We start from the raw sequence: 24,206 nt of genomic DNA, 5'->3' as shown, positions 1-24,206 counted from the left end.
AGTTGTTTTTTTTTAAGCCAGCTTTTGTCAAGTAATGGATGTTTTTATATGCTTAGTCATGTGAAACCTTAGTGTTTGATGTTCTATTTGCAATAGTTCTCCTGATATTTTTGGGGATTATTTTACAGTCAGATGCTTATGAGTGTGGCAGCTCAGAATGCTGTGGCATGGACTCATGCTGAACCACACTCCTCTCCAATTTATGATAACTGACTAATTTCAAACACAAATTGAGACTTTCTTCCTGAAACACTAAGGGGCGAAGTGTGAGAAAGAAACTCAACAAATGGAAAAAAGGTTATTAAAATCTTTCTGCATTGTAGCTGAATAATCACAACATTTTTCTGAACAAGTCATTCAGATAGTTTTTATTCTTTTCTGTCAAACATCCACAACTTGGGCCAGTGGTAATGTCAGTGTTATACCAAAAGGTGAAACGTCAACTATATTCGACAGGACACACATCCATTCATCGTCTAAAAGGTGAATAAAACTGACACTGAAATAGATCAGAAGCACAACCAGCTTTTGTCTTAAACCGCGCGCATTTCCCAAGGCTGTTTCTCTTTTACTTTTTTTTTAAACAGCACCCTCTGGTGGCCATGTGTCTGATCTGCAGTATAAAGACAACATCCAGAGCACTCGCCTATGAACAGAGTTGGGAAAACGGGTTTGTTCGAGTTTTATTTTTGCTGTTCTTTGCATCATGCCTCAAAGTGTGGATGTGGAAAGCAGTAAAAGATGTTAGTGAGGTAAACCGGAAGTTCCTGTGTCTCCTCACTCAGCTCCCTTTTGTGTAGAGCTCTTGCAGGACTCAGGATTTTGTTTTTCACAGACTGTGAAGGCTTTTTGAAACAGCATGGATTTTCTCTCCTACCAAGTAAGACAGGCTTGTCTTACTTGTTCTTCACATAGCTTAAGTCTGTTGGTAACAGAATATAATATGCTTGAATCTCAGATGGTTGTTACAGCCTAGTGGATTTGTACTTGAACACGATAGTTTTGCAATGTTCTTGGGATTACAAGGTCAGAATCTATCTTGTTTCCATAGAGGTCAGGGCTAAATTCATGAATCTTCAGTTTTGCATTTCCCTGCTTTGGGCTATTTTACAAGCAATTCAATCCGCAAATTGTAACATTTTAGAAAATCTACATTTAGAGTTTAGCAGAAAACTGCAGAAGAAAGGAACAGATTTTTTTTTACCTTTGTAGAGCTTCTAAATGAGTCATAGGAGTTAGGTTGTCCAGTCTACATGTGCTATGTGGACCTCTAAAAAGCTTGTGTCATGTATTTTGTGGAGATCATGGGGAGTTTGAGTGGATATAGAAGCCTGTAAGGACTATCACAGTCTTTGTATCACCAAAGCAAAAGCTATATTTTGTATTCTCCTGTTTCCATTGCATACTGAACTTAACCAGTGCGGCTCATGGTCACCAGTCCTGCGTCAGGTGTTTGTAGAACAAATATTACTTATTGCACACAATATGGTTCTGCTTAGATTTTCAGCGTGCATTGGCCTGGTCAGCAGCAAAGTGTACGGTGGCCAAGAAGAGTGTTAGCTCCTTTAAGTCTGAGACCTGGAGAAGAGGTTGATTGCTTGCTTTGGGTTGTAGCTCAATCCTTGCCTTAAGTAGAGTGATTTAAGTGTCACTATGTCTTTTTCGTGGGTGAAAGTCAGACACAGTGGGAAATAAGAAGATGGACTGGACCCTTGTCTGCAGTAATGCCTCCACTGCTCCAATCTGTGGTGTGGAAGAAAAGGATCAGCTAAAAAAAACCTCTAGATTTTCATCTTACTTTCAACTCTGAGTTATAGATAATGGTTGAGAGTTCCAAGAAGATCCAGTCATGTGGTGGAAGCAAAGTCACTGCTCCTTTAAATTGAAAGTAGTCAGATGTAGTGTTTGGACCATATTATTTGGATGTTTCTTTGAGTATTTCTCATTGGTCTTGGATGTTTTCTTTGGGATGAGACCATAAACTTACTGGAAGCACTGTATGTCCTTCCTGGACTGAGATCACCTTAAGATCCCACAGGAACAAACTAGAAAATGTTAGGAGAAGTAATTTAGGTTCCCCTCTTGAACCTGTTACCCACATGAACTGGTCTTGGATCAGCGAAGGACCATGGATGGATAAATGTACAGAAAAACAATAAATATATATATTTTAAAAGTGCAGAGAAAACAGCAGAGTAAATGTAAAAAAGACAGCTGTAACTCAAGCACATCTTTTTCAGCTTCTATTGTGATGAATCAGCAACAAAAATGAGAAGCAAAATGTGCCTAAAAAAACTTTTAAAATTCTGCCAAAACCTGGCAGTTTAAAGATTCAAAACAATCAGAAATAATAAAAAAAGATATTTAAGAAGAGTAACAGACTGGATCCTCTCTGCTCCAAAGACTCTTGAACCCTGACCTCTGCTTACTTCATCATCAAAAACCAAGAGTGATGAGCATACCAAGCTAAGAGAAAAAAGGCCTTGTTTGATGCGTGGTTGGTTTGATGCTGCATGAGGGTTTTTTTTCTTTATGGCAGAAGAAAAGCACACATACTGGTAGATAAAAATGGAAAGTCTAACATGCAAAGATAATCATTTGATCAGACAGACATAAATGCTTTTGCATAGCACCCACAAGAAAGGCTACTTCAAAAACAACCTCTGAAGAGTTTGGAATTGACCTGCTGTAATGCAATTCATATATTTTTTACTATACATACATCTGTTTCCACCTTTTGTTTGATTCACATAGAAGGGAACTGGTATCATCGGGGGTCATCATTTTTATGTCAACTCGCTGGTTGATAGCCATTTTCTTGCATTAGTATCCTCCCAACCCACTGGTGTGAGACAGTCCAGAAATATTGTGCCATAAGAGAGAGAAGGGTGTATGTTTTATATACTTTGATATCAGAGACATGTTCTCATTTCTCCAGCATTAGTGTCCTTAAGCTGCCGTATCGAACGATGGCTTCCTTCTCCCACTATCAAATCAGCTTATTCTCCTGAGGACAAACCCCCCCCACCCCCAAACATTAATCCTCACCATATCTCCTCAACAATACAAATGTCCAGACAAAAGCAGGGCTGGCTCCCACCAGACCCCCCCTTTCTCTTCACCTCCTCTGTCTCCATTCTTCCTCCTGACAAGTTATTTTATGTTCCTCAATTCTTTCGGTAGCGATTCTTTGGCTTCTCACCACAACCAGTGACCTCACAGGATGACAGGCCGGGCTGCTTGCCAGAGTTAATGCTGCTCAGGAGAGCGGGCAGCTCGTTGGTGATTGCCTTCTCGATCTTATCCAATAGGCAGCCTCCAATGTAGGAACATTGAGATGCCAGGGACTTGAAGTTGGCGATTGGATTAATGCCAAAGAAGTCACGGTAAGCATCCCGGTTGGGTAGGTCAAACTTGCTGACGTTGGTCTTGGCTAGAATCGATTTGAAAATGTAAAACTTGTCCGGCTCATCTACAATCTCCTGGAAGACCAATTCTGGGTCACTGAAAAAGCTCATCTTCTCTTTGAAGGTCTGGACGTAGCGGTCCACAAGCAGGGCATGGATGCGCACACGGATGGCGTGTTGGCGGATGAAGGCGATCTTGTTCTCCATCCGGTTCTCAATCACCTGGTTAAGATCCTCCAGGAGGGAGATTTCCTCTTTCTTGAAGAGTTCCCGACTAGTGTCTGGGGCATAATCATACGGCCAGAAGGAGCTGACGTAGACACGAGGCGGCTCAGTCACATTAATAAGTGGAGCCAAGCTCCAGAAGAGTGCTCCATAAACTCTCATTAAGTCCTGCGTGGCCAGATTGTCCGCCTTGTTTAGGATGATGCGGATCTGTGACTCCCGGCCTTTCAGCTGCCGGAACAACATCTCGAGCTCAAGACCAACATCCAGTTTGGTTGGGTCAAACACAACAAAGATGAGATCAGCTCGGTCAATGAACCACTGGCAGACATCATTGAAAGGATAACCTGGGTGGAAGGAAGAAAATTGTGTTATAATTTATGTTGAATTGTGCAGTGCTTTACAAAAGCATAAATATGTTGTTAAAAAGAAAATCACAATTCCCATCAGCTTTGACCAGCATGTCAAAATGCTGTCCTTCTCTTTCTGCATCATAGGTTTTAGAGTTTTTGGAGTTTGTTATTGTTGCTTATTCTGGGCAGAAGATTTTTCTTGTGTGGTGTCAGAATTATGTAGTCTGTGTGTTAAAGTGCATATGGAGACTTCCTGGGAGCTCTGCATTGTAGCTCTTTTGTGACGTTTGAAAAATCACTGTTGCTGTTTTTGTTGTCTTTAGGAAAAGATTAATTTCTCACACAGAATCCCGATGAACAATATCAAAGTCTGTGGTATATTGAGACAAATGCTAAAATGTTCAAGAGATGCTTTCTTTTTGTTTTTATTCTGATATGCATGTACAAAGTGAACTGTCTCTATTACCTCTTTCCTGCTGCTTTCGGTTCTCTATGATTCCAGGTGTGTCCACAAAAGTCACGCGTTCAAGCAGCTTGTGAGGCATCTCGATGCCGATTAGCTTTTCCAGGAAGTTCTGGCCAAACTTTTCAAGGGGAGAGAATGAGCGAGAGCTATCTGCTGCCATGACGATACCCTCTACAGAGCGGATTTTCTCCCCGTGCATTATAACAGTAAACTCAGAGGTAGTGGGCTCAGCTCCTGCAGAGCAAAGTTATTAAGGAAGAGAAGAAGTTAGCAAGAAAGGTGAAGCAAATGGCCAACATGTTTTTTTTTTTTCCAGGCAATAAAAATGACAAACATTCACCTAAGAAAAGACATTCAGCAAATGTAGATAAACATCAATTTGTGAGAGTCAATACTACTTTTCTAATCTTCCTGTAGATGTTCTTGCTCAATTTTTTCCCTGAAAATGACCCACTAATATGATTTACTGGCAATACGTAGCTGCGTGGTATACCTGTGTAAAGCTGATATGGGCTGTCGTGCAAGCCCAGGAGGTAATTGATCATTGAGGACTTTCCTACACTCCAGGGTCCAAGGAACAGCACCATGGGCTTGGAGGTAATCTCTCCATCTGTTAGGTGAGAAATGAAAATTTCAGTGAGGTTGCAAAAAGCGTCAAGCGGAAAATTCCACTTTTATTCAAAATGTAAACTGTTTCCAAACTAAAGCAAATGCCTCTATGCGTACAATGTTCTAATCAATAAACCAAAAAGTTTTTAAAACGATGCTTCTGAAGCAGTTGTGATGCCTTATTAAAAGACAAAAAAGAAAATTGAATGACTTTGTAATATATCAAAAGATGAAACGTGAATAAATATACCGTATTTATATTTTGCATATGATGCTAGCAACAACAAACAGCTTTGGGATGAATAATCTCCAAAGACACCATCTGGTTCATAGAAAACAGGTCAGAGTAACAACGGAGCAGGTTTTCATAGCATCTACCATTTACAGTGCCTTGCAAATGTATTCTAACCACTTGAACTTTTCCAGAGTTTGGCATACTACAACCACAAGCTTCAATGTATTGGAATTATATGTGCTAGAGAAACACAAAGTGGTGAATAACTGTGACATGGGGATAAAACCACGCATTTTCCAATCTGCAGGATAATTGTTTGCTCCATTTACAACTGCAAGTTTTTTGTTGTTTTTTTTTTCTGCAGGTTTTTTAAAGTTTTGCCCATTTGTCTTTTTTTTATAAAAACATGAGCATCCACAATCTGAATTATTCCATTGTAGCTCTGGATGTAGGTATAGCATCACTGTCCTGCTGGAACGCAAACAAACAGTTTCATTCCAGTTTTCCGCTGCATTTAGCTGCATCTGTCTTCCCATCAACTCTGGCTAGCTACATTGTCCTTGTAGAAGAAACTCAACCCCATAGCATGATGCTGCCAAAAACATATTTCAGTGTTCAGCGCGATTGCACTGTTGGTTTTCTAAAACAATGTTTAACATGTACACCAAAAGACTTCTGAAGGCAATTGACTGCACTGGATTATAATTGGGAGTGTCAGAGTAGATACAGCAGCTAAATACAGAGGCAGGCAGTATTTTAATAATTTTTTATGTGAAAAAATCTTTAAAAACCATGAATAATTTTTCTTTCAGTTCAGTGTTGGTCTATTACATAGAATCCCAATAAAATACATTGCGGAGACTGGATGTAACATTAAAAATGTGAGGAAGCTGGAGGCATTTGAGTACTTTTGCAAGGTACCATAGTAAGTATTGCATTCTGTCTGTATTGATGCATCACACTGCATACCAAGTTTTTCAGGAAAAAGAGGTTTATACATTATTAAAGAGCACAGGAGGAACTCCATCAGCCTCAGTCATGCACATGGAGGCTGCAAAGTTAAGGTTCGGGCAAGAAATACCAACTAAAAATGGGCCAAAAACACACACAGAAGTCACAGCTGAGAGGTGTTAGCAGCAACAAAAATATTTTTAAAAATGTAGCCACAGCATAAATAAAAAGAGAATAAGAAATTTTGAAACAGATTCAACACTGCAAGTTGTGTCTCCAGGCAATCTGTCATTTGTTATGTGGAAATGGTTAAGCGGTGGTGAGGTAACATGGTCTGTAATGAGACTTTATAAAATGAGCCTATAATCATGAAGAAAAAAATGAAAGAAAACAAAAAACTTTTGAAGACAGTAATGTAATGCAGGGATTTGATGTTCTGGAGCTAAATAAGGAGCAAAATGTATTTAGCCCTCTCTGAACACAGACCACCCAGACCCTGCTCTTCAAAGTTAAAGCCGAAACTGCACATCCCCTCCATGCTTTTAACACTACCTGCACAAATCAAAGGTTCTCTCCCAGCCCCCAAAATTAAAGAGCAAAGCAGCTGTAGAAAAATGTTTATTATTTACTTAATGTCCTCCCCATTTTGATTTGCATAGCTTCAAAAAACGGCAGCATTCTGTGGACAGAAGCTTTAAATAAAAGATTGTTTTGATGACAATCCAATACAGGACATCTTGTTTTATACAAAGAGAAGCATTTTTAAAAAAAATATTTACAGTGTCATGAAAAAGCATTGTCCCGGATACAGATTTATTTTGTTTTTTGCTTTTTTTTTGTCACACTGAAATTCTTCATCTCATAAAGAAATTGTTGTCAGACATAGATAACCTGGATAAATGCAGCACATATTTTATTTAGTGATTTTAAAAAAGCAATCCAAACCAACCTAACACTATGTAAAAAAATAAAACAATTACCAAACAGACCATTTGTTATTTCTTTGGCAGCAACAACTGCCATTAAGTATATAAAAATATTCTTTCAAAATTACAAAAAATGTTTCTTTAAATTATTTGCAATTATTTCCTAAATATCTGTACTTCATGACTATGTGTTGAAGGCATCAGTCAACAGCTGAGTTGGTGTGCAGGTTAACCAGTTAAATGCTGTTCTGTGAGACACAACAGCATTTAGCTAATATTTTATGATGTACTTTATAGCAAGCAAAAAAGTTATAAACATGTTTTATGTGAATATTGCCATAAATATGATTGTGATTTTGACCAGATTTCCCAAATGAATTACTGCACTGAGTAATAAAGACCTCAAAATGCATTATATATGTACATATTTGACATTAAAAATTAAGTAACGTCTTATATAAATATAAAATAGGATGCTGTAGACTTGAATCCTGTGTGCTCTTTGTTTCAGCAGTGGATTTCACCTAAATTGGGGCAAAATATGTTTCTGCTTCAGATCTTGTCTACTTCTTCTTGCAGTAAACAAGCCTTGGTGTGAATAATAAAACTAAACCAGAAAAATGTGGCTGATCACAATTCAGAATTTGGTAATTTGACATTAAAATTTGATCGGTACTGTTTAAATTGGACAACAAAAAAAAAAAGAAGAAGGAAAAGTGGTTTAAATTTCTAATGGGGCAAATGTTTTCACAACACTGTAGCTCAACAGGCAGCAAATTTGTGAAGGGTGAAAGGAAGGGGCTTAGCTCTTCAGGCAGTGCCATGCACACGTAAGCCCTGCCCACACCCACCTGTGGCCGAGTCACCCAGGGTTCGTCCAGGGTATGCTGTTAGATGAGGGGAGATGGGGATGAGGGGAGGACAGAGAAGTGAAGGTAAGAGGAAGTGAAGGAGAGCTCAGTAAGGGAGTAAGGTTTCTACAAGCAGTGGGGAGGGGGAAGAGTGTCGATGTACATGAATGAGTTGGAGATCATGGCTGGAATTTACGCTAGCATATTTGACCTACAAGTCGTCAAACATGTCTGTCAACAAATGCATGGTGCGCTCATGTGGTCAGGCAATGAAGCGAATTTTTACTGTCTCTCACAAAAAGGACATTCTTAGACGTAGATGGAAACTAAATGTCGGCATGCAAACCAAGACTAGAACGCAAAATGAGGGTGAAATTTATTGTATTTCATTCTAAAAAGATTTCCTGTCTCCTACCAACTCAAAGCAGGGCATAAATGTGAAGAAAAAGGATTTTTTTTTAACAAGTAAAAGTCTGAAAAGTGTGGTGTGCATTTGTATTCCTGAGTCAACAGCTTTTCTAGTGTTTTCACACCTGAGGTATTTTGACCTCCATTTAAAACAAACTCTGATTAGCTTCCCTTCGTTGTGCGGTTTGTCTAGGTGTGAACACAGCAATCGTGCCAGGGTACAAACCAAGACCACCATCTATGAATAGTCTCGGTGTGTTCCAAACGAGCAGCAGAGTGATTCGTTTGTAACGTAAATGTGAACTGAGGTCAATCCAGCACAGTTGCCAGGTGTCCACTAAAGTCAAAGTGAGTCAAATCTTCTCCCATTGTCTGGTTTAAGTTGCACTGTGGCAAAGCAGAACAGTACGCAAACAGCTTTTCATTTCCATAGAACATAAAGCCCTGTGCAACTTTCAAGATGTTTTCTCAAAATCCATTTGGTGTACTAAGTTCAAAGATTTTTTCTTTCTTTTTCTTTCTTTTTTTTTTTTTTACCAGAAATGACACCCAAAGAAATATTAAGACAAAGACTACAGTCTCCATGTTTTTGACTAGCTCAGAAAACAGCCTCTGGTTCAGTTTTCAGAATGATACACATTGCCAGTTTTCAACCACAGATACCTTGTTACCATAGAAACCTCAGTGTTTATCTCATCTGACCAGAGCACCTTCTGTTCTGTGTCCCATGAATGGCTTCTGGCAACCTTTACACTTGGCTTGTTGAGGCTTTCATTATGCCATTCTTCCACAGTATATTTGCTATTTGTTCACACCACACTTTTCAGGATTTTAATTGTAAAAAAAAAACAACAACAAAAAAAAAACATTACACATCATATAAAATCTTCCTTCGGTCCAACTATGTGTTGGTTCATCTGATAAATTCCCTATGAAATAGATTGAAGTTTGTGGTTGTGACAACTAAATGTGGGAAAGGTCTGTCTGTACTTTCGCAAGGCACTGGAAGAAAAAAAAGAAACTGTCTAAACCTAATTGGACAGTGTCGAAAAAGTGTGCATAAAAAATGTTAATCAGTAGAATCCACACAACAGATAAAGCGAAGACAACCTGAACACTCGGTTTGAGTGATACCTGAAATCTCATGCTGCCTCAGCTCGTTGTACTTGTAGGCCTGCTCCATTGGTTTGATGGACGTATGGTAGATCTTCCGCAACTTCTGTATAGCCGCTGGAAAACGAGGTAAGAGAGCAGAACATAGTGGACCAGTGTCCGAGGAAGGGCTTACAAAAGGAATATCTACATAGGAACAAAACATTGCCGCAAATTTTTGTTCAACAATCTAGAGATTTGCACTCAATGAACATGCTTATGTTTTCCTATAATGTAGTTTCTAAGACTGTCTAAAAGCACCTCTGTTAAACTAATCAGTCCTCTGATCAGCGCAAGATGATGAAAAACCAACAACAACAAAAAAAAACATTGTGTTCCTCACCGGCATAGTCTGCTGCTTTTTCCTCAGCTGCAAGCCGCAGTGTCTCATCAATATGAGATCTGTCTCTTAGGACAGAATCAAATTCTTCCACCTCTGAAAGAAAAGTAAAAAAAATAATAATAATAAAAAAAGCATAAAACATGAGCAAGATTCACCTGACTAGTGTGAATTTTATGATGCCCGTTCAAAGCATCCAACAGAACATTAGAACAACAATGGGTTTAAGTGAGGCAGACTTTGGATGACACTTTTGTTGACATCAAGAGTTTGTAATCTGAGGTTTTAGTTCACCCAAAGCCTCTTGATAAGCACCGTTTGTAAAATACTATTGGCACAATTGAACATAGAAGCCATAGGAGCAGCGGCGCCTGATCGCTTCATACTCGGTCAGTTTGTCTGTGGGGTTTAATGACCAAAAAAAGACCTGAATGTGAATGTGGATTCTTTACCATAACTGGCTACTGGTTGTTTGTGTGAGGGAGAACGAGGCAGAGGATCTGACAGGGACATATTTGCTCACTTGTCATGTCCTCTTCTGAACCTATCGGGTTACTTAGATCACAGCTGTTAGTACAATCAGCTCTTAATTTAGAAAGCAAATGCTGAAATTAAACACACAAAGACATGGCACCGCCGGAGGCTTTAATGATGACCACCAGCGATAAGCCTTGGGACTTCCCCGGTTTCACAAAGAGGCGAGCCAAAGTGAGTGTTCCCTGCAGTCACATGCATTCAACAATGATCCGCAGTCCTCTGTGGGTTTTTTTTTTTGTTTGTTTTTTTTGTACAAACTAGGCACAGACTGATGAGTTCTGTTCAAGTGCATAAACATCAGAAATAGTTGTGTGTGGGATCTATCATATTAAAATACTTGGAGGTTTCACACTTTCTTTTTCAAATGAAGCTGCACAGTTTGACTTTAAAATTAATCTAAAAGTGTTTACAGAATAAACAATGAAAACTGACATCAAAAGATTGCCTGTAAAGTATTCACAGCACTTCACTTTGTCCAGATCTTGTTACATCAGAAACTTATTACAAATTGCATTAAATTAGTATTTTTGCTCAAAATTCTGCACATGAATATCCCATTATGGCAGAAAGGGAGATGTTTTTGAGTATTTTTATTTGTATTTTTTTTTTTGCAAATTTATTAAAAATAGTAAAAACCAAGAAAATACTTTTACACAAGTATTCGCAGCCTCTGACCTGAAGTTCAATTTTGCTCCAAAATGGAGTTGGAATTCAATTGATTGGACTTGATTAGGAAAGGCACACACCTGTCTATATAAGGTAACGCAGTTGACAATGCAGGTCAGGTCAATCGGCCGGCATGAACTTCTCTGAGACAGGATTATCTTGAGCCACAAATTTGAGACAGAATACACATTTCTGCTGGTTTTGAAGCTCCAAACGTTCTCAGTCCATTATTCGTTAAGGCTAAAGTGGCCAGTTTTTGTCCATCTTGAATGTAAGCATTGCAATCGTTTAGTTTTGCGTAAGGATACGTGTAGGCAATGTTTAAACACTGGCTATGCACCAGAAAATATAACTATTTAAATTACCTCTACCAATTCTGATGAGTGTTCAAATAGCTAAATAATCTAAATACTGCCAGAGTTATGTCAAAATTAGTTGCTTGATATAACGTCTTTCAATTTCTCTGCAGCCTGTACATGTAATGTAAATGTAAGAACATTCAAACATATGTATGTTGTCTTTGTATTTGAGTCAGTATTTATATTTTTGACACTATTGCAAAAAAAAAAAAAGAACTTATATTCAAATCTATGAAAATTCACTGTAAATGGGAAGTTTTATAACCTGCCATAACCTCAAGTGCACCACATTATAAAATCAAAAATTCCTGCAAGGGAGGATCAGAAAGCATGGAAACATTTATACTTGTGCCCTAAGAGCAGCTCTCTTATCTCAGCAGGAGGCTGGCAAGAAATGGTGGTGCCTACGCGATTTCTGTAATACTCATCATAAACTCTTTGTTGTACATTTCAGACACCTGGAGGGGGAAAGTAAAAGATATTTATTTCTTGCAGATAAAAAGTGCAGACTGTTGAATTCCGGCCACTGGGATACAACTTTGATCTTTCCTTGCTCAGTTTCGTCAAAATAGATTGTCTCTTGCAGGACTTTTTTTTTTTTTAATCATAAGTGAGTTCTCTTTTTACAGGATTTTTTTCAGGTGTAGTCAGTAAAGGGGGCAGATAAGACACCATTGATCATTTTTTGTTTCACTGAGTTGTTCGATTCACCCAATAATAAACCCCAACTTATCAATGAAAAATGACTCCCGTTTTAGAGGGCTGGCCACCAACAAACTGGAGCAAAGCCACCTGCTACCTGAACAATGACTTGTAACGTTTCTGGCCAACATCTGAATAGCACATTCACAAATCAAATTGACAAGTCAAATCATGAAGGCGTGGTTGTTTACAAGCAGGATGCAAGACTAACTGGAGAATTAATGGGACTTAACTCTAAAGATGTTGTCCAACAAGGCATTTCTTCAACAAATACAGTTTAAACCTGCAGGAGACAGCAATGCAAGATATATTTCTCCTACAGGATTTCACAAATTATATTTCAACAGCTTAATGAAGCTCTGAGTGCATTGTTGAAAGAGGCTAAAAAAATCAAGCTGATCAGACGGCGTTACACTAAAGTAGACTTTTAACAGATCTTGACTTCATTTAGAATCATTCAAGTTATGCATCAGTGAGATTAACCTTACCTGTTTAACCCCGAGTTTGATGTTGGAAATTTAATTTTTGAATTTTTCAGTCATAAATCAGCCAGGACTGATAACTGACCGAAAAGGTTTCATTTTCAGGGACCTAATTGTATCACACAAGGAAGATTTGACAACTAATTGAAAATGCTCAATTAAATTGTAACTTTTGATGAAAATTGATGATCAATAAAAAAATGTATTTGCAAAAAACTGACCAAAAACAAACAAAACTAGAACAAACAAAATAAAACACGACTTTTACTGACATAGTGGGCCTAATCATGGCTCAAAATCTGAAACAAATGAAATATTATGTCCTAATCCATTATCCACAATGACTAATTAAACCTCAGAAGCTTCTTTTTTGCAGGAATATACACTTGGTTGAACAACGCAATGGTGCTGATTCCTATGCAGTCAGCCAGCTAAAATTAAATCTGTGCAATGTTGCTGCCAACCCTGTGCACGGCAAAGAGAAACCAAAAGGTTAAAAGGTCATCAACTACACACATAAAGACTTACACATCTATATTTTGCCATCTGTTAATGCGAGCAAATTTAATCATATCTAAAATAGATTGAAAGAGTTGTCCTCCCAAAAGGAATCAAATTAAAACGTTCATAATATGATCACAGATTCGGTGCCTTTCGACGTAAGTCTGCCTCATCCTCAACCGTAACCGAAGCTCCTGCAGCTTCTCTCATCACTCGGAGCTTCACGTCTTTTAACACCAGCTCTCAGAGTGTGACAAGCTGCTGTGAACTTGTTAGCGCCTTCCTGAAGAAGTCAATACCTGATGGAGGCTTCCCAAAAATCACAGAAGAAATGCTGTGCAGTGGGACGGGGAGAGACTTCGGTATGGCAGTACGGAATTAACCCCGGAGGCGCCAGAGGAGCTGAGCCCCCTCCCCCCCGCCCCCCCACCCCTCACCCCTCTGGACATCTGCTTTCTGTTCTCGTTGAGCTCGTTGCTACTCAACGCTCGCTCAGTTTGGAGAAACATTCTGGTGGCGTCGGCACATTCTGCGGCAATGCCCCCGACTTAAGCCTGCCATTACCGCTCTGTGACACGGAGTCATACATCAACTATAGACTTCTCATTAGGGGACACGTTCAGTCAGGATATTTTAAAAAAAATGAGCAACAGCAGAGCTCAGTTTTCAGGACTAAGCATTTTAAACATGAATAAGATAAATCATACTTGTGATAGTAATCGAATCACTCCTTTTAATACTCATTGAACTTTTTAAAATTTAAAACTTTAAACCTTGCTGAATTTAATTGACCTTCTATGTTAAATACCAACACAAAGCAGTGGGTAGCTGTAAAGTGAAATGATATAAACACAAAAATGATCCTGTGCCCTGGTATTCATCCCCACTTTACACTGAAGGCCCTAATTAAAATCAATAAAAAAGCAGTTTACTCAAGGTATCAGTACTCTATTTCCATAGCATAACACCTCAAGCTCAGACATATTGAGTCAAGAGCATTCATGAACATTTTTGAAGTCTTGTCACAGATTCTTAATCTGGATTTTCACTGGGCTATTCTGACACATTAACTGACTTTCATCCAAACCAATGTGTTTTACCTCTGACTATGTTTAAGTTTGTTGTTGTTGAAGCTCTGTCCAACAGTCAAGTCTTTTTCAGCCTTTACTTATTAAAGCTTTTCTTCCAGGATTGTCCTTTATTGAGCTCCGTCACATCATCTTAAAACAGCTTCGCTGACACTGCCAGAAAAAAAAAAGTTTCTCTGCAGCATGATGCTGCCGCCACAACGGCTCACAGCAGAGATGATGTGTAAAAAGTGAAAACAAAAAAAAAAAAGCTTCAGTGCTGGGAATACTTTTCCAAGAAACTAAAATAATGCCAAATCTCACAAGGTGTAGATGAAAGGGCAGGTAAGGTGCTAAATTTAAAAAATTGTGTATATTTGAATCTGCTATGAGTATTTACACAGTATCAACATGGATAAATGTTTCTGTCTATCTGAAGACCCAGGATTATATTTCACTCACAGCAGAGTGGAGGCAAATTTAATGAAACTGAACATGACAAGAGCCGGAAGCACAGGTTAAAGGATTTAACTCGAGCGCCGAGGGATTCAGACGTTTATTAAAGGTCAATACGTTGCACCGGAAACCTCGGCGGGATTGCATTGATCTTATTTTCATCTTAACAATCTAGAATAGAGATTTTAAAATCCTTTATTCTAACAATATTAAGGTATATTTAGTTTAATTTGGAAAGACAACTTGTAGCCGTGGAAATGCACAAGATTTCTCCTTCAGAAAGTGCCGGATGCGACGCTACTTAGCAGAGTTTGTGCCTTGCTGTGGTGAGGAGACGTCACAAATGGGAACAGGTGGCACGGCTTGGGCAGCCAGTGCTCCCCCACGGCCAGAAATAGACTCACAATGGGTCAAAAGATGGACAGAGAAGGAGGAGGCAGAATGACTGCTGCCTATTTTAAGGTCCCCACTGTCAGTATGGAGACGCAGAGACATCAATGTCCCACAAACCTGGCGGTGTAATACGCAAAACAGTACAGACCAGGGAGATTTCTTGCTTCTTGTTGTACTTATTTGAAGCAAATTAAAGTGATAGCTCTGAATTTTTAAGGTAAGTTTTATATTAAGATTTTGTGAGCAGTAGATAAGTCTCAATATGACTCTCTGCAGTTAGTTTAAGCCGGAGTAACCTCAAGACCAAACTGGACAAGTGGTCCAAATACTTATGAAACATACAGAAACAAAGAGCATATCAAGCTTTTCTGGTTTATCTGATAGTGAGATTCGTTAAGTAAAAGAAAAAGAAATCATTTCCTCCAAATTGTTTTGAGGAAATTATTACTGGATTGGGTTTTTTAAAGATGTTACAAGATCATGCTAGTCTTGGCCCCTCTTGTGTATTTTCTACCACTACGAATGCAAGTAGAGCTGTTGCGTTTTGCTTTCTATATATAAAAAAAAGCATTAGCTCTAGGGGTTGCACAAAGAAAGAATGTGAGCTCAGAGGGTAAATCACTTCATGCTGGGGAGCTCCTGCAAAATGTTTCACTGTCAGAAAAGCACCAAGGTACATTTGGTGGCCTTGGGACTTAGGTGCTACTCTAAGAAGTGTTGTAAGGTCATTTAGTGCATCTGTTCTTGTCCTCCTACTACAGCGAGGGATGTCCCAGACATGCCACATGCAATTAGAGGGACTCACATATCACTTGGAGACTGCTTTAACTTTCAACGTCTTTCCTGGATAGATAGTGTTACCTCCAGCTATAAACACACCACTTAGGAGTTATAAAGGCCAGTAAATGTCAGTAATAATATGACATGTGCAATAAATGTTTAACACTAAATGCTTCTCAATTTTTCCTCAAAACTTTCAGTACTTTCAGCTTTCTGATTTTGGTCCACCTGGCAAAAATGATGGATTCCGACTGTTACATTGTTGTTATTATATTGTCACCATTTAACAGATGCACTATGTATGTTTGACATCAGACATACAACGCAGCTTGGTTTATTTCCCTGCGCCATCAAATTCATCCTATCACATAACCACATCCTTGCTTTTTCATTTAGAAATATGCAACCTACTTTAAAAGTGAGTATTGATCTAAATTGGAAAAAAATATGATAAAAAGATAAAATCAGATGAAGACAAATTAAAACTTGATCACATGCACACAAAGACACGTTGGGTTAGTACTTTTAGACCAGGTTCTGGGTAGGATGCGTGTTATTAATCAAAGATTTAATCAAATATTGGGTTAAAAACAGAGACGCAGTTTGTTCGCTCAGACAAGAAACCAGAAAGGGCCTTATTGTCCTTTACAGATGGCCAATTGAACTATAAAGCAACCCGACCAGACTTTACCTGAAACTCTTCCACAGCATGAAACAAGAAATAAAACAAGGCTGTGTAACAACATTGATCTCAGTTCACATAGAGAACATATTTATCCCTTTGAGACTTGCCTTTTAGCTGCAAAGTGCTTCGCGAAAGCTAGGGCTAGCTTGGCTCCGTCAATGAAGTCAATATAAACAGGCAATATTTATTTTAGTGGTTTATGCCAAATGTGACTTTTACAATCTAAATTCAGGTGTTTTTCAATAACTTTCTTACTAGACATTATCCAGCTTTGGTGGTAGATTCTTGATCCGAATTTTTTTTTAACACAGAATAAGTCAAAAATAATAATAAATAATAATTTCTGTCTTACTTGTTATGTAATCCAAGTTCCAGGTAATTTTTTAAATAAACCCACTCCTTGGTAGCCTAAATAATAATAATAATAATAATAATAATAATAATAATAATAATAATAATCACCTTGACACATATTTTTGGCAGAAACGCTAAACCCATTTTGTGGAGTAAAATCCCTAATGTGTGTATAGGTCGTTAGCAGCATTACTCCAATTGGGTTGTTTTTAAAATACCAGCTTTTAGAGTGATAAACTTGGCCCACTGTAAAGTTTGGTGGAGGTAACATCATGCTGAGGGGTTGTTCCACTATATCAGGTATTGGTTAGCAATGTGTCAGCAGACAAAAAGCAACAAAAAAAAAAAAACTTCCCACCACCACAAGCTTTCTTTAAAAAGATGATGGTGTTTGTGCTCCATCAACCGGATCTGTGTTCATCAGTATGTTTTTACCTTGAAGATTACAACATACAGACACATTTTCCTCCAAAATTTTTTGAGTACATCATTCGCTATTTTGGTTGTGTAATGTGTGTGTACTGAGAAAAAAAAAAAAAAAAGATGGTAAATCTGTCTTTGGCTGATGATTCTCTTAAACGTTTATATTGTATAAAGTGGTGAATTCAGATTCCGAGGAACCAAAAACACACCTGTGGGGGGGGTCTGTAGAGACAGGCTCTCCACAGTTTAACCCCTCCTGCATGGAGAATGCATGTCCCTAAAAGGCCAGTTGCTGGGAATAAATTGCGATTGTGACAGTGCAGAGTGACAGCAGCTGCACAGCATATCTAAAGCGGACCATGATGCAAAAGGGGAGGGAGGGAAGAACTGTGGCGGACAGTGTTGGGTTTCAGGAGGTCTTCCAATCTTAGGCACCTGACAAGCCTGGAATATAGAAGCCTGGTTACAGACTGTGGAGGGAGAAACGGCACCCCAAGGACGGGCAGGGGTGACAGACAAGGGTAACAATAACTCCACCAGCGGAGACCGGGAGGCAGGGCCGCGGGTTTAGAAAGTGAGCCAAGGCATCAGAGCTACTGAACAAGAAATGATCTTTACTTTGTTCCGCATTGTCTAGCTTAGGACAATATTTATGATTTGAAAAAAAAAATAAAAAATTCACCCAACAAGTAGACTCTTCAATGCATAACCTAATTTTTAAGGAATGAAGTGAGGAGAATGATTCAGTGTCTATTAAAGGTCCCCACACGGCCGCTCCGCTCTCCTTAGTTAGACTAAGACTTTCCATCAGCTGGTACCATGCCTTTGGACAGCTGACATGCAGTCAGGCCACAGCAGAGTCTAAATACTCCTCATTGTCCCTCCTTCAAAATCGTAAATCAGACTTTCGCTTTAGACAATTTATTAAACTATGGCTTAGTGGTGAATTAACGTGAGCTAACTTACAAACGGGGCAGCGTCTCTGTAGGTTTTCATTCTATCTCGGGTTCAGTTCAGCTTCTCATTTTACCTTCTGTAAACTTTAGTCACAACAACCGCTAAAACTTACAGATGTCCATCGAATTCATCCACCAAAAAGCAGTAAGGAATAATTTTTTGACATACCAGAAATGCACCATCAGATTCAAAACAGGATCTTTATCTACGAGAGCGTCCGATTCTTACCTGCTGTGGCCTGCAAAAGCAGCAGGGTGAGGAGACAGCAAATCGAGACAGTACCCTTCATGATGGCTGCCAGGAGAACTGTGATAGCCTCACAGACTATATATACCAAGGCAGGAAGGTTAAAGTGCATGCAGAAGGAAGAGGTGGGGCAAAGAGACTGCCCCACTCCTGCCATGACTGGTGAAGGGGCAGATACCCATGTGTTTTAGGAGCACCACAGAGACTCTTTATGAAGAAACTGGCTTTGTGTTTACCTTCACATCAGGTTTTTTTTTCTTACATGTATCTTCATATTTGGTGAAGAAATGTCAAAAACCTTCAAAATAAATACATATTTTACAGCACTAGTATATTGAGTATTTCATAAGTGGAAAAATAAAATCCAAACCTAAATCATCCAGAAATAAATTAAGTGAAGCATTAGTTTATATCTCGCTTTTCAAATAGATCAGAGTTACTTTGAACTTTTAATTTGCAATCCAGGACTTGGAAAAAAACTACAACTTGCCAGATAGATGTGTGATTGTTTACATAAGTATAGGAAGGAACATAAAAATGGGCTGCACAGTGGTGCAGTTGGTAGAGCTGTTGCTTTGCAGCAAGAAGGTTCTGGGTTCGATTCCCGGCCCCAGTCTTTCTGCATGGAGTTTGCATGTTCTCCCTGTGCATGTGTGGGTTTTCTCCAGGTACTCCGGTTTCCTCCCACAGTCCAAAAACATGTTGGGTTAATTGGCCTCTCCAAATTGCCCCTAGGTGTGAGTGTGTGTGCATGGTTGTGTGTCTCTGTGTTGCCCTGCGACAGACTGGCGACATGTCCAGGGTGACCCCGCCTCTTACCCGGAACGTTAGCTGGAGATGGGCACCAGAAACCCTCCCGACCCCACTGAGGGACAAGGGTGTAAAGAAAATGGATGGATGGGTTATAAAAATTAGCACACAGCTGTTTGACTGCTGGTTCATCAACAGGACCTTTGCTGCATGCAATGCCCAGTTAACCAGGACTCCCTCGCAAAAGAGTGATATATTGCATATTATTTTAAATGCACTTAGAAGCTGAAAAATAATACTTTTTTTCGAGATTAAAACAGAATACATACACTTTGCCTTAATCAAGTGACTAAAACGGCTTTAACAACATCATCCACAAACTTAAATATCAGAGATTGGGCTCCTGGCTGTGTTAATGTCCTCAAACATCCACGCTACACTCACTCTGTTGGCATCTCAGTGAAAGTAATCACCATCAGCAGAGCGAGAGCTGAGAAGAATCTGCCTGAGTCAGCCTCGACTCCCTCACACAGCCTGACTCTGGGCGGATTACCGCTGTATCGTCCTCGCACAGACACAAAGTGGCAAACCTAATCTCGCCATTCCTCGGGAACCAACATCTTAACTGTAAATTAATCCTCAAACGTGGCAGGAAGTTTCTCTCTTTGACCACGTCCATCCCGAATGAGTCGTGTCCAAGCAACACGGCATGATCATTTTGAACTTTCTGGAGGATGGTTCTTAAAGGCAAGATGGCTTTTATGGACTCTAGACAACATGAGCTTTTCACTTAAATACACATGACAAACACGAGCATTAATTATGCAGACTTTAACTTAATAGTAGCCCATAAGCCACTGTCAAGAAGTTAAGAGACATCAAGATATTACATAAGGAGTTGGTCCCTCCAGATGTGTGGTCCCTACACAATAAGAAGGCCACTATTTTCAGTCGTCCACACAGAACAGTCAACCAGTTATTGATGTATACAAATAATTAAATGAAGTTTATACTCTTAAAATTTAATATTTATTTCAACAATTTTTTTTTTCAGAAAGTGTAGTTTTCACTTATTTCTGTTTGTTTAGACGATTATAGTTTACGCCTAAGCAAACTATAATATATATACATATATATTATATAATATAAAAAAACTTTTCTGAAACAGTTTTTCAGAAAAGTTACTAAATTACATAAGAGCATCAAAGAGCTGATTTATTCTCCCACACTTTTCATTTTATTTTCAAATACAGAAATGTAATTTTATGACCCATGCGATTATGAGAGGGCAACCTCCACAAGGGGGAGGCAAGTCCCAACATGTCATTCATTACCAGTCATTTAATAGTTAATGGAAATTGCTAAACAAAAAAACAGATCCCTCCTGTTATTTTTCTTATAGGTTCCCAATAGATGCAGCACACAATCATAGCAATTATCAAACAATAATGCTTTAAAATTACTTCTGCATCACATTGAGAAACATATCAAAAATATATTTTGAGATATTTGTCACAGCATTTTTGACATATCAAATGCTTTATTTGTAATAAAGCATCGCTGCTGCTGCTGCTCTTTTAGAGACTGTTTGTCTGAAGACAAGTTAAAATAACTAAATCATTTAGTATAATAACTTGTGGCATCTATGGGGAACGCGGAGCTTTGAGTGGTTCAATGCATCTCAGGAAATGACAAAAGATGCCACCCACTGTCCCTGGTGTGCATGGTCGCTGTCACAGAGAGAAAGTGGTCGCTCTTAATTTAGCTGCTGTAAAGAGAGGGAGGGTCTGGAGGGGGTTCTTCCACAGCCCATCCACCAATCGGCTGCAAACACTTGGGCTTCACGGCCCAAACGGCCACCAACGAGAACTGGCAGCGAGACAAACAGAACTATTCATGTCACTGCTGGTGCTGTAATAAAAAGAAAACACACACACGAGCCACATGTTTAAAAAACAAAGTACAAACTTTATTATTCTGTCTTTACAAAGGCACAAGCCTCTTTATCCCCGAAACATAAAAAAAAACAAAACAAAAAAAAAAACAAACGTAATAGCTTCTTGATGACCATGTGCACAGACTGGTCTAACAAAGTTAACAAAAAAAAACAAAAAAAAAACTGAATGGAAAAAATAAAAACAACAGGGAAGGAACTGAGCTGCAAAAAAAAAACAAAAGAAAAAGATAAAATACATAAAATGACAGGATAAAAGATGCAAGAAGATGTGAAAGGTAAACTGGTAAATGTAGGAGGACTGACATGGAGGGGTGGGGGATACACAGCTGTGCGGTTTTTTTTTAACTCATAACCTCAAGAGCTTCAGCTGAGGAGATCCTCCTTTACACATAAAAAAAGAGGCAAACTCCAGTATATTACAGTAAGTGCTTCGTAATCTTCACCCTATTTAGTGATCCTTAGTCCCTCCCCCGCTAATCTGACAATCTGATATGCCCATAGAATGACTTTGTAACACAAAACACAGAATAAAGACAGACACAATGGAGAGCAACCAGTTCTGGGATTCAGCAGGAAAACCTTTCCAATGCAGATACTGGGAGGAACCAAAAAAAAAAAAAAAAACCTCAGTTTTCCAGCGACCCTCCCCTTCTTCCTATAACAATAACTGACACACCTGACATCAACAGGTTTAAAGGGGAATTCCCAAACCTCGTCAATAATCGTGACGAGGAGCGTTGGGGGTTTAACGCGCAGTCTGTCCAGCAGTTCAAAGCTCAAACAGTCGACTCTAAATGCTGAGATGAGCCGAAAGTCCTAACTGTGATTTGGTTTTTCTGCAGGATCTCAGGAAACCTTTGATACGGTCTTATGGAATGTCTTATTATGGGGGGTTTTTACCTCACCCCCACGTATTTCACACCAAGAGGCCTCGAACTTTCAAATCTAGACATGCAGTGCTTTGCAAAAGTGTTCGCAACCCTTTAAACTGTTTCACACCACACAGGCATTTAGTTAGGACTAGTACACAACTGTCGAGAAAGGAAAAACATGCATGGTTTTAATGGGGCTTTTTGCATGCTTTGTAAACCACACGTGTGCAAATTTGGGCTTACAAAAAAAAAAAAAAAAAAACTACAAGAAGTCAGCCATTGCGTAAAAACAAGTCATGAATGTAGAAGAAGGTGCTTCAGTCAGATGAGATGAGAACTGGCCTGCATGCAAATCAATAAGTGGCAGAAAACACACACTGCACATGACCCCCCCCAACACAAAGTTCCCCTGGTTCAAACAAGGTAGTGGCAGCATCATGTAGAGGGGAAACTTTTCTCAACTGATGGGAGATGGAATTAGCCAAATTGTGCCTAGAAGAAAAACCGTGAGAGGCTGAAAATCCAGAGCTCCAATGAAATGATTTAGATCAAAACACATGCATGGTAGATCAGCCTAGTCAAAGTCTGCGGCAAACTCACACTTTCGCAACCTGGTAAACAAACCATCACCGCTACGAAGCATGGTAGCAGCAGGATTATGCTGTGGGAATGTTTTTTGGTTTTTTTAAATAAATAGAGCAAAACATATGAAAGAACAACTTGCTTGATGATATTTTTGTCTTCCAGTTCACCATCATGCACTACCTTATGTAGACTTATCTTATGAAATCAAAAGAATAATATTAATGTGAAACAATTGAAGAAAAGTTAAGAGGTTTTGGATACTTTTGCAAGGCACTGTACAATTTTTGCATTAATATACCGCTAGTATAGTTTGTAAACTTCCAACATGTTTCATTCTGGGGCAAACATAATAAAAGAAACCCAAAAATAACTAAATAACTGGGAATATATATTTAATGACATCTGCCTGGTGGTTACAAGCCTGATCGAAGAGGTGAAAATCAGCTGCCCCCCAAATGAAAAGTGTCCAGATTGTTCTCTGAAGCTGTGTGAAGGAATGGCCTCCCTGCAGCCAACACTAAGGGCTCGTAATAAGGCAAGCTGTAACCTCTCGTCGCTACAAGTCGCCCAGTCGTTACATTTAAAAGTGAAACAGAAAACGCACGAAAAAGGACAGATATTGGGAAATGCATAGAGCATATGTAGTAAATTCAGTCGCCGCCGTGAATGGCGCACTAGCGAGTTCTCTGGGCGTTCTTCCTCAAATGTCACCATAATCCTCCCATGTTCCAAAAGGCGGAACATGGGAGGAACAACAAAACAAGCTCTCTAGACCGAGCGAATAAGTGATTGTATGCGTCCTTTTCGTATAAACAAGTCGTGCATTTCAAGGCTAAAGTGGTGGCGTTTCGGACTGCCAGAGTCCCGGGCACCACGAAGTCTCGCTGCCTTAAAACACTCAAGACACACGCACTCCTCAAAAGTACTCATCGTGGCCCAACAGATTAGCTTATACGTCAGGCCAGGGGCTTTTATACTCAGAAGTAGAGGATGCAAACAGTAAAAGGAAAAACAGGCGAAATGTGGGATTACTGGGATCCCAGCCCAGCAAAAACAAACAGAAAAAAAAAAAAAAAAAAAAAAAAAAAAAAAAAACTACAAGAAGTCAGCCATTGCGTAAAAACAAGTCATGAATGTAGAAGAAGGTGCTTCAGTCAGATGAGATGAGAACTGGCCTGCATGCAAATCAATAAGTGGCAGAAAACACACACTGCACATGACCCCCCCCAACACAAAGTTCCCCTGGTTCAAACAAGGTAGTGGCAGCATCATGTAGAGGGGAAACTTTTCTCAACTGATGGGAGATGGAATTAGCCAAATTGTGCCTAGAAGAAAAACCGTGAGAGGCTGAAAATCCAGAGCTCCAATGAAATGATTTAGATCAAAACACATGCATGGTAGATCAGCCTAGTCAAAGTCTGCGGCAAACTCACACTTTCGCAACCCGGTAAACAAACCATCACCGCTTCGAAGCATGGTAGCAGCAGGATTATGCTGTGGGAATGTTTTTT

At 39.2% G+C, this 24,206-nt stretch overlaps 1 protein-coding gene and 1 long non-coding RNA gene across 3 annotated transcripts; both read right to left on the bottom strand.

The window, feature by feature from the left end:
• Nucleotides 1-353: 353 nt before the first annotated feature.
• srl (sarcalumenin) lies at nucleotides 354-18,602 on the bottom strand. 2 transcript variants are annotated; one of them, XM_007556394.2, is made up of 7 exons: nucleotides 18,514-18,602; nucleotides 9,927-10,019; nucleotides 9,566-9,661; nucleotides 8,024-8,059; nucleotides 4,945-5,061; nucleotides 4,452-4,685; nucleotides 354-3,979 (listed from the first exon to the last, which is right to left on the bottom strand). In XM_007556394.2, the coding sequence occupies exons 1-7, from the start codon at nucleotides 18,572-18,574 to the stop codon at nucleotides 3,168-3,170; spliced, it is 1,449 nt and encodes a 482-aa protein (XP_007556456.1). In that variant the 5' UTR covers nucleotides 18,575-18,602; the 3' UTR covers nucleotides 354-3,167. The 2 variants fall into 2 exon arrangements, with proteins under 2 accessions (XP_007556456.1, XP_007556457.1); XM_007556395.2 differs by lacking the exon at nucleotides 8,024-8,059.
• A 2,626-nt stretch (nucleotides 18,603-21,228) lies between these two features.
• On the bottom strand, nucleotides 21,229-24,200 carry LOC107836716 (uncharacterized). Its single transcript, XR_001662659.1, has 2 exons — nucleotides 23,792-24,200; nucleotides 21,229-22,372 (listed from the first exon to the last, which is right to left on the bottom strand). It is a non-coding gene; the product is annotated as an uncharacterized LOC107836716 (long non-coding RNA).
• Between the last annotated feature and the right edge of the window lie 6 nt (nucleotides 24,201-24,206).

This window comes from Poecilia formosa, unplaced genomic scaffold (assembly GCF_000485575.1).
Source record: "Poecilia formosa unplaced genomic scaffold, Poecilia_formosa-5.1.2 Scaffold78, whole genome shotgun sequence".
Classification (NCBI taxonomy): Eukaryota; Metazoa; Chordata; class Actinopteri; order Cyprinodontiformes; family Poeciliidae; genus Poecilia; species Poecilia formosa.
The sequence above is the reverse complement of the archived record's forward strand: the minus strand, read 5'-3'. Positions and strand labels throughout refer to the sequence as shown.

What these genes read in the sequence shown, in the direction of transcription:
- srl (XM_007556394.2), bottom strand. Translation starts at nt 18,574, where the DNA reads ATGAAGGGTACTGTCTCGATTTGCTGTCTCCTCACCCTGCTGCTTTTG. An exon ending in AAAAGCAGCAGACTATGCCG is followed by an intron (nt 9,662 to 9,926) that starts GTGAGGAACACA and finishes CTCGTTTTCCAG; the next exon opens with CGGCTATACAGAAGTTGCGG. An exon ending in CCTGGGTGACTCGGCCACAG is followed by an intron (nt 5,062 to 8,023) that starts GTGGGTGTGGGC and finishes CTCACCTAACAG; the next exon opens with ATGGAGAGATTACCTCCAAG.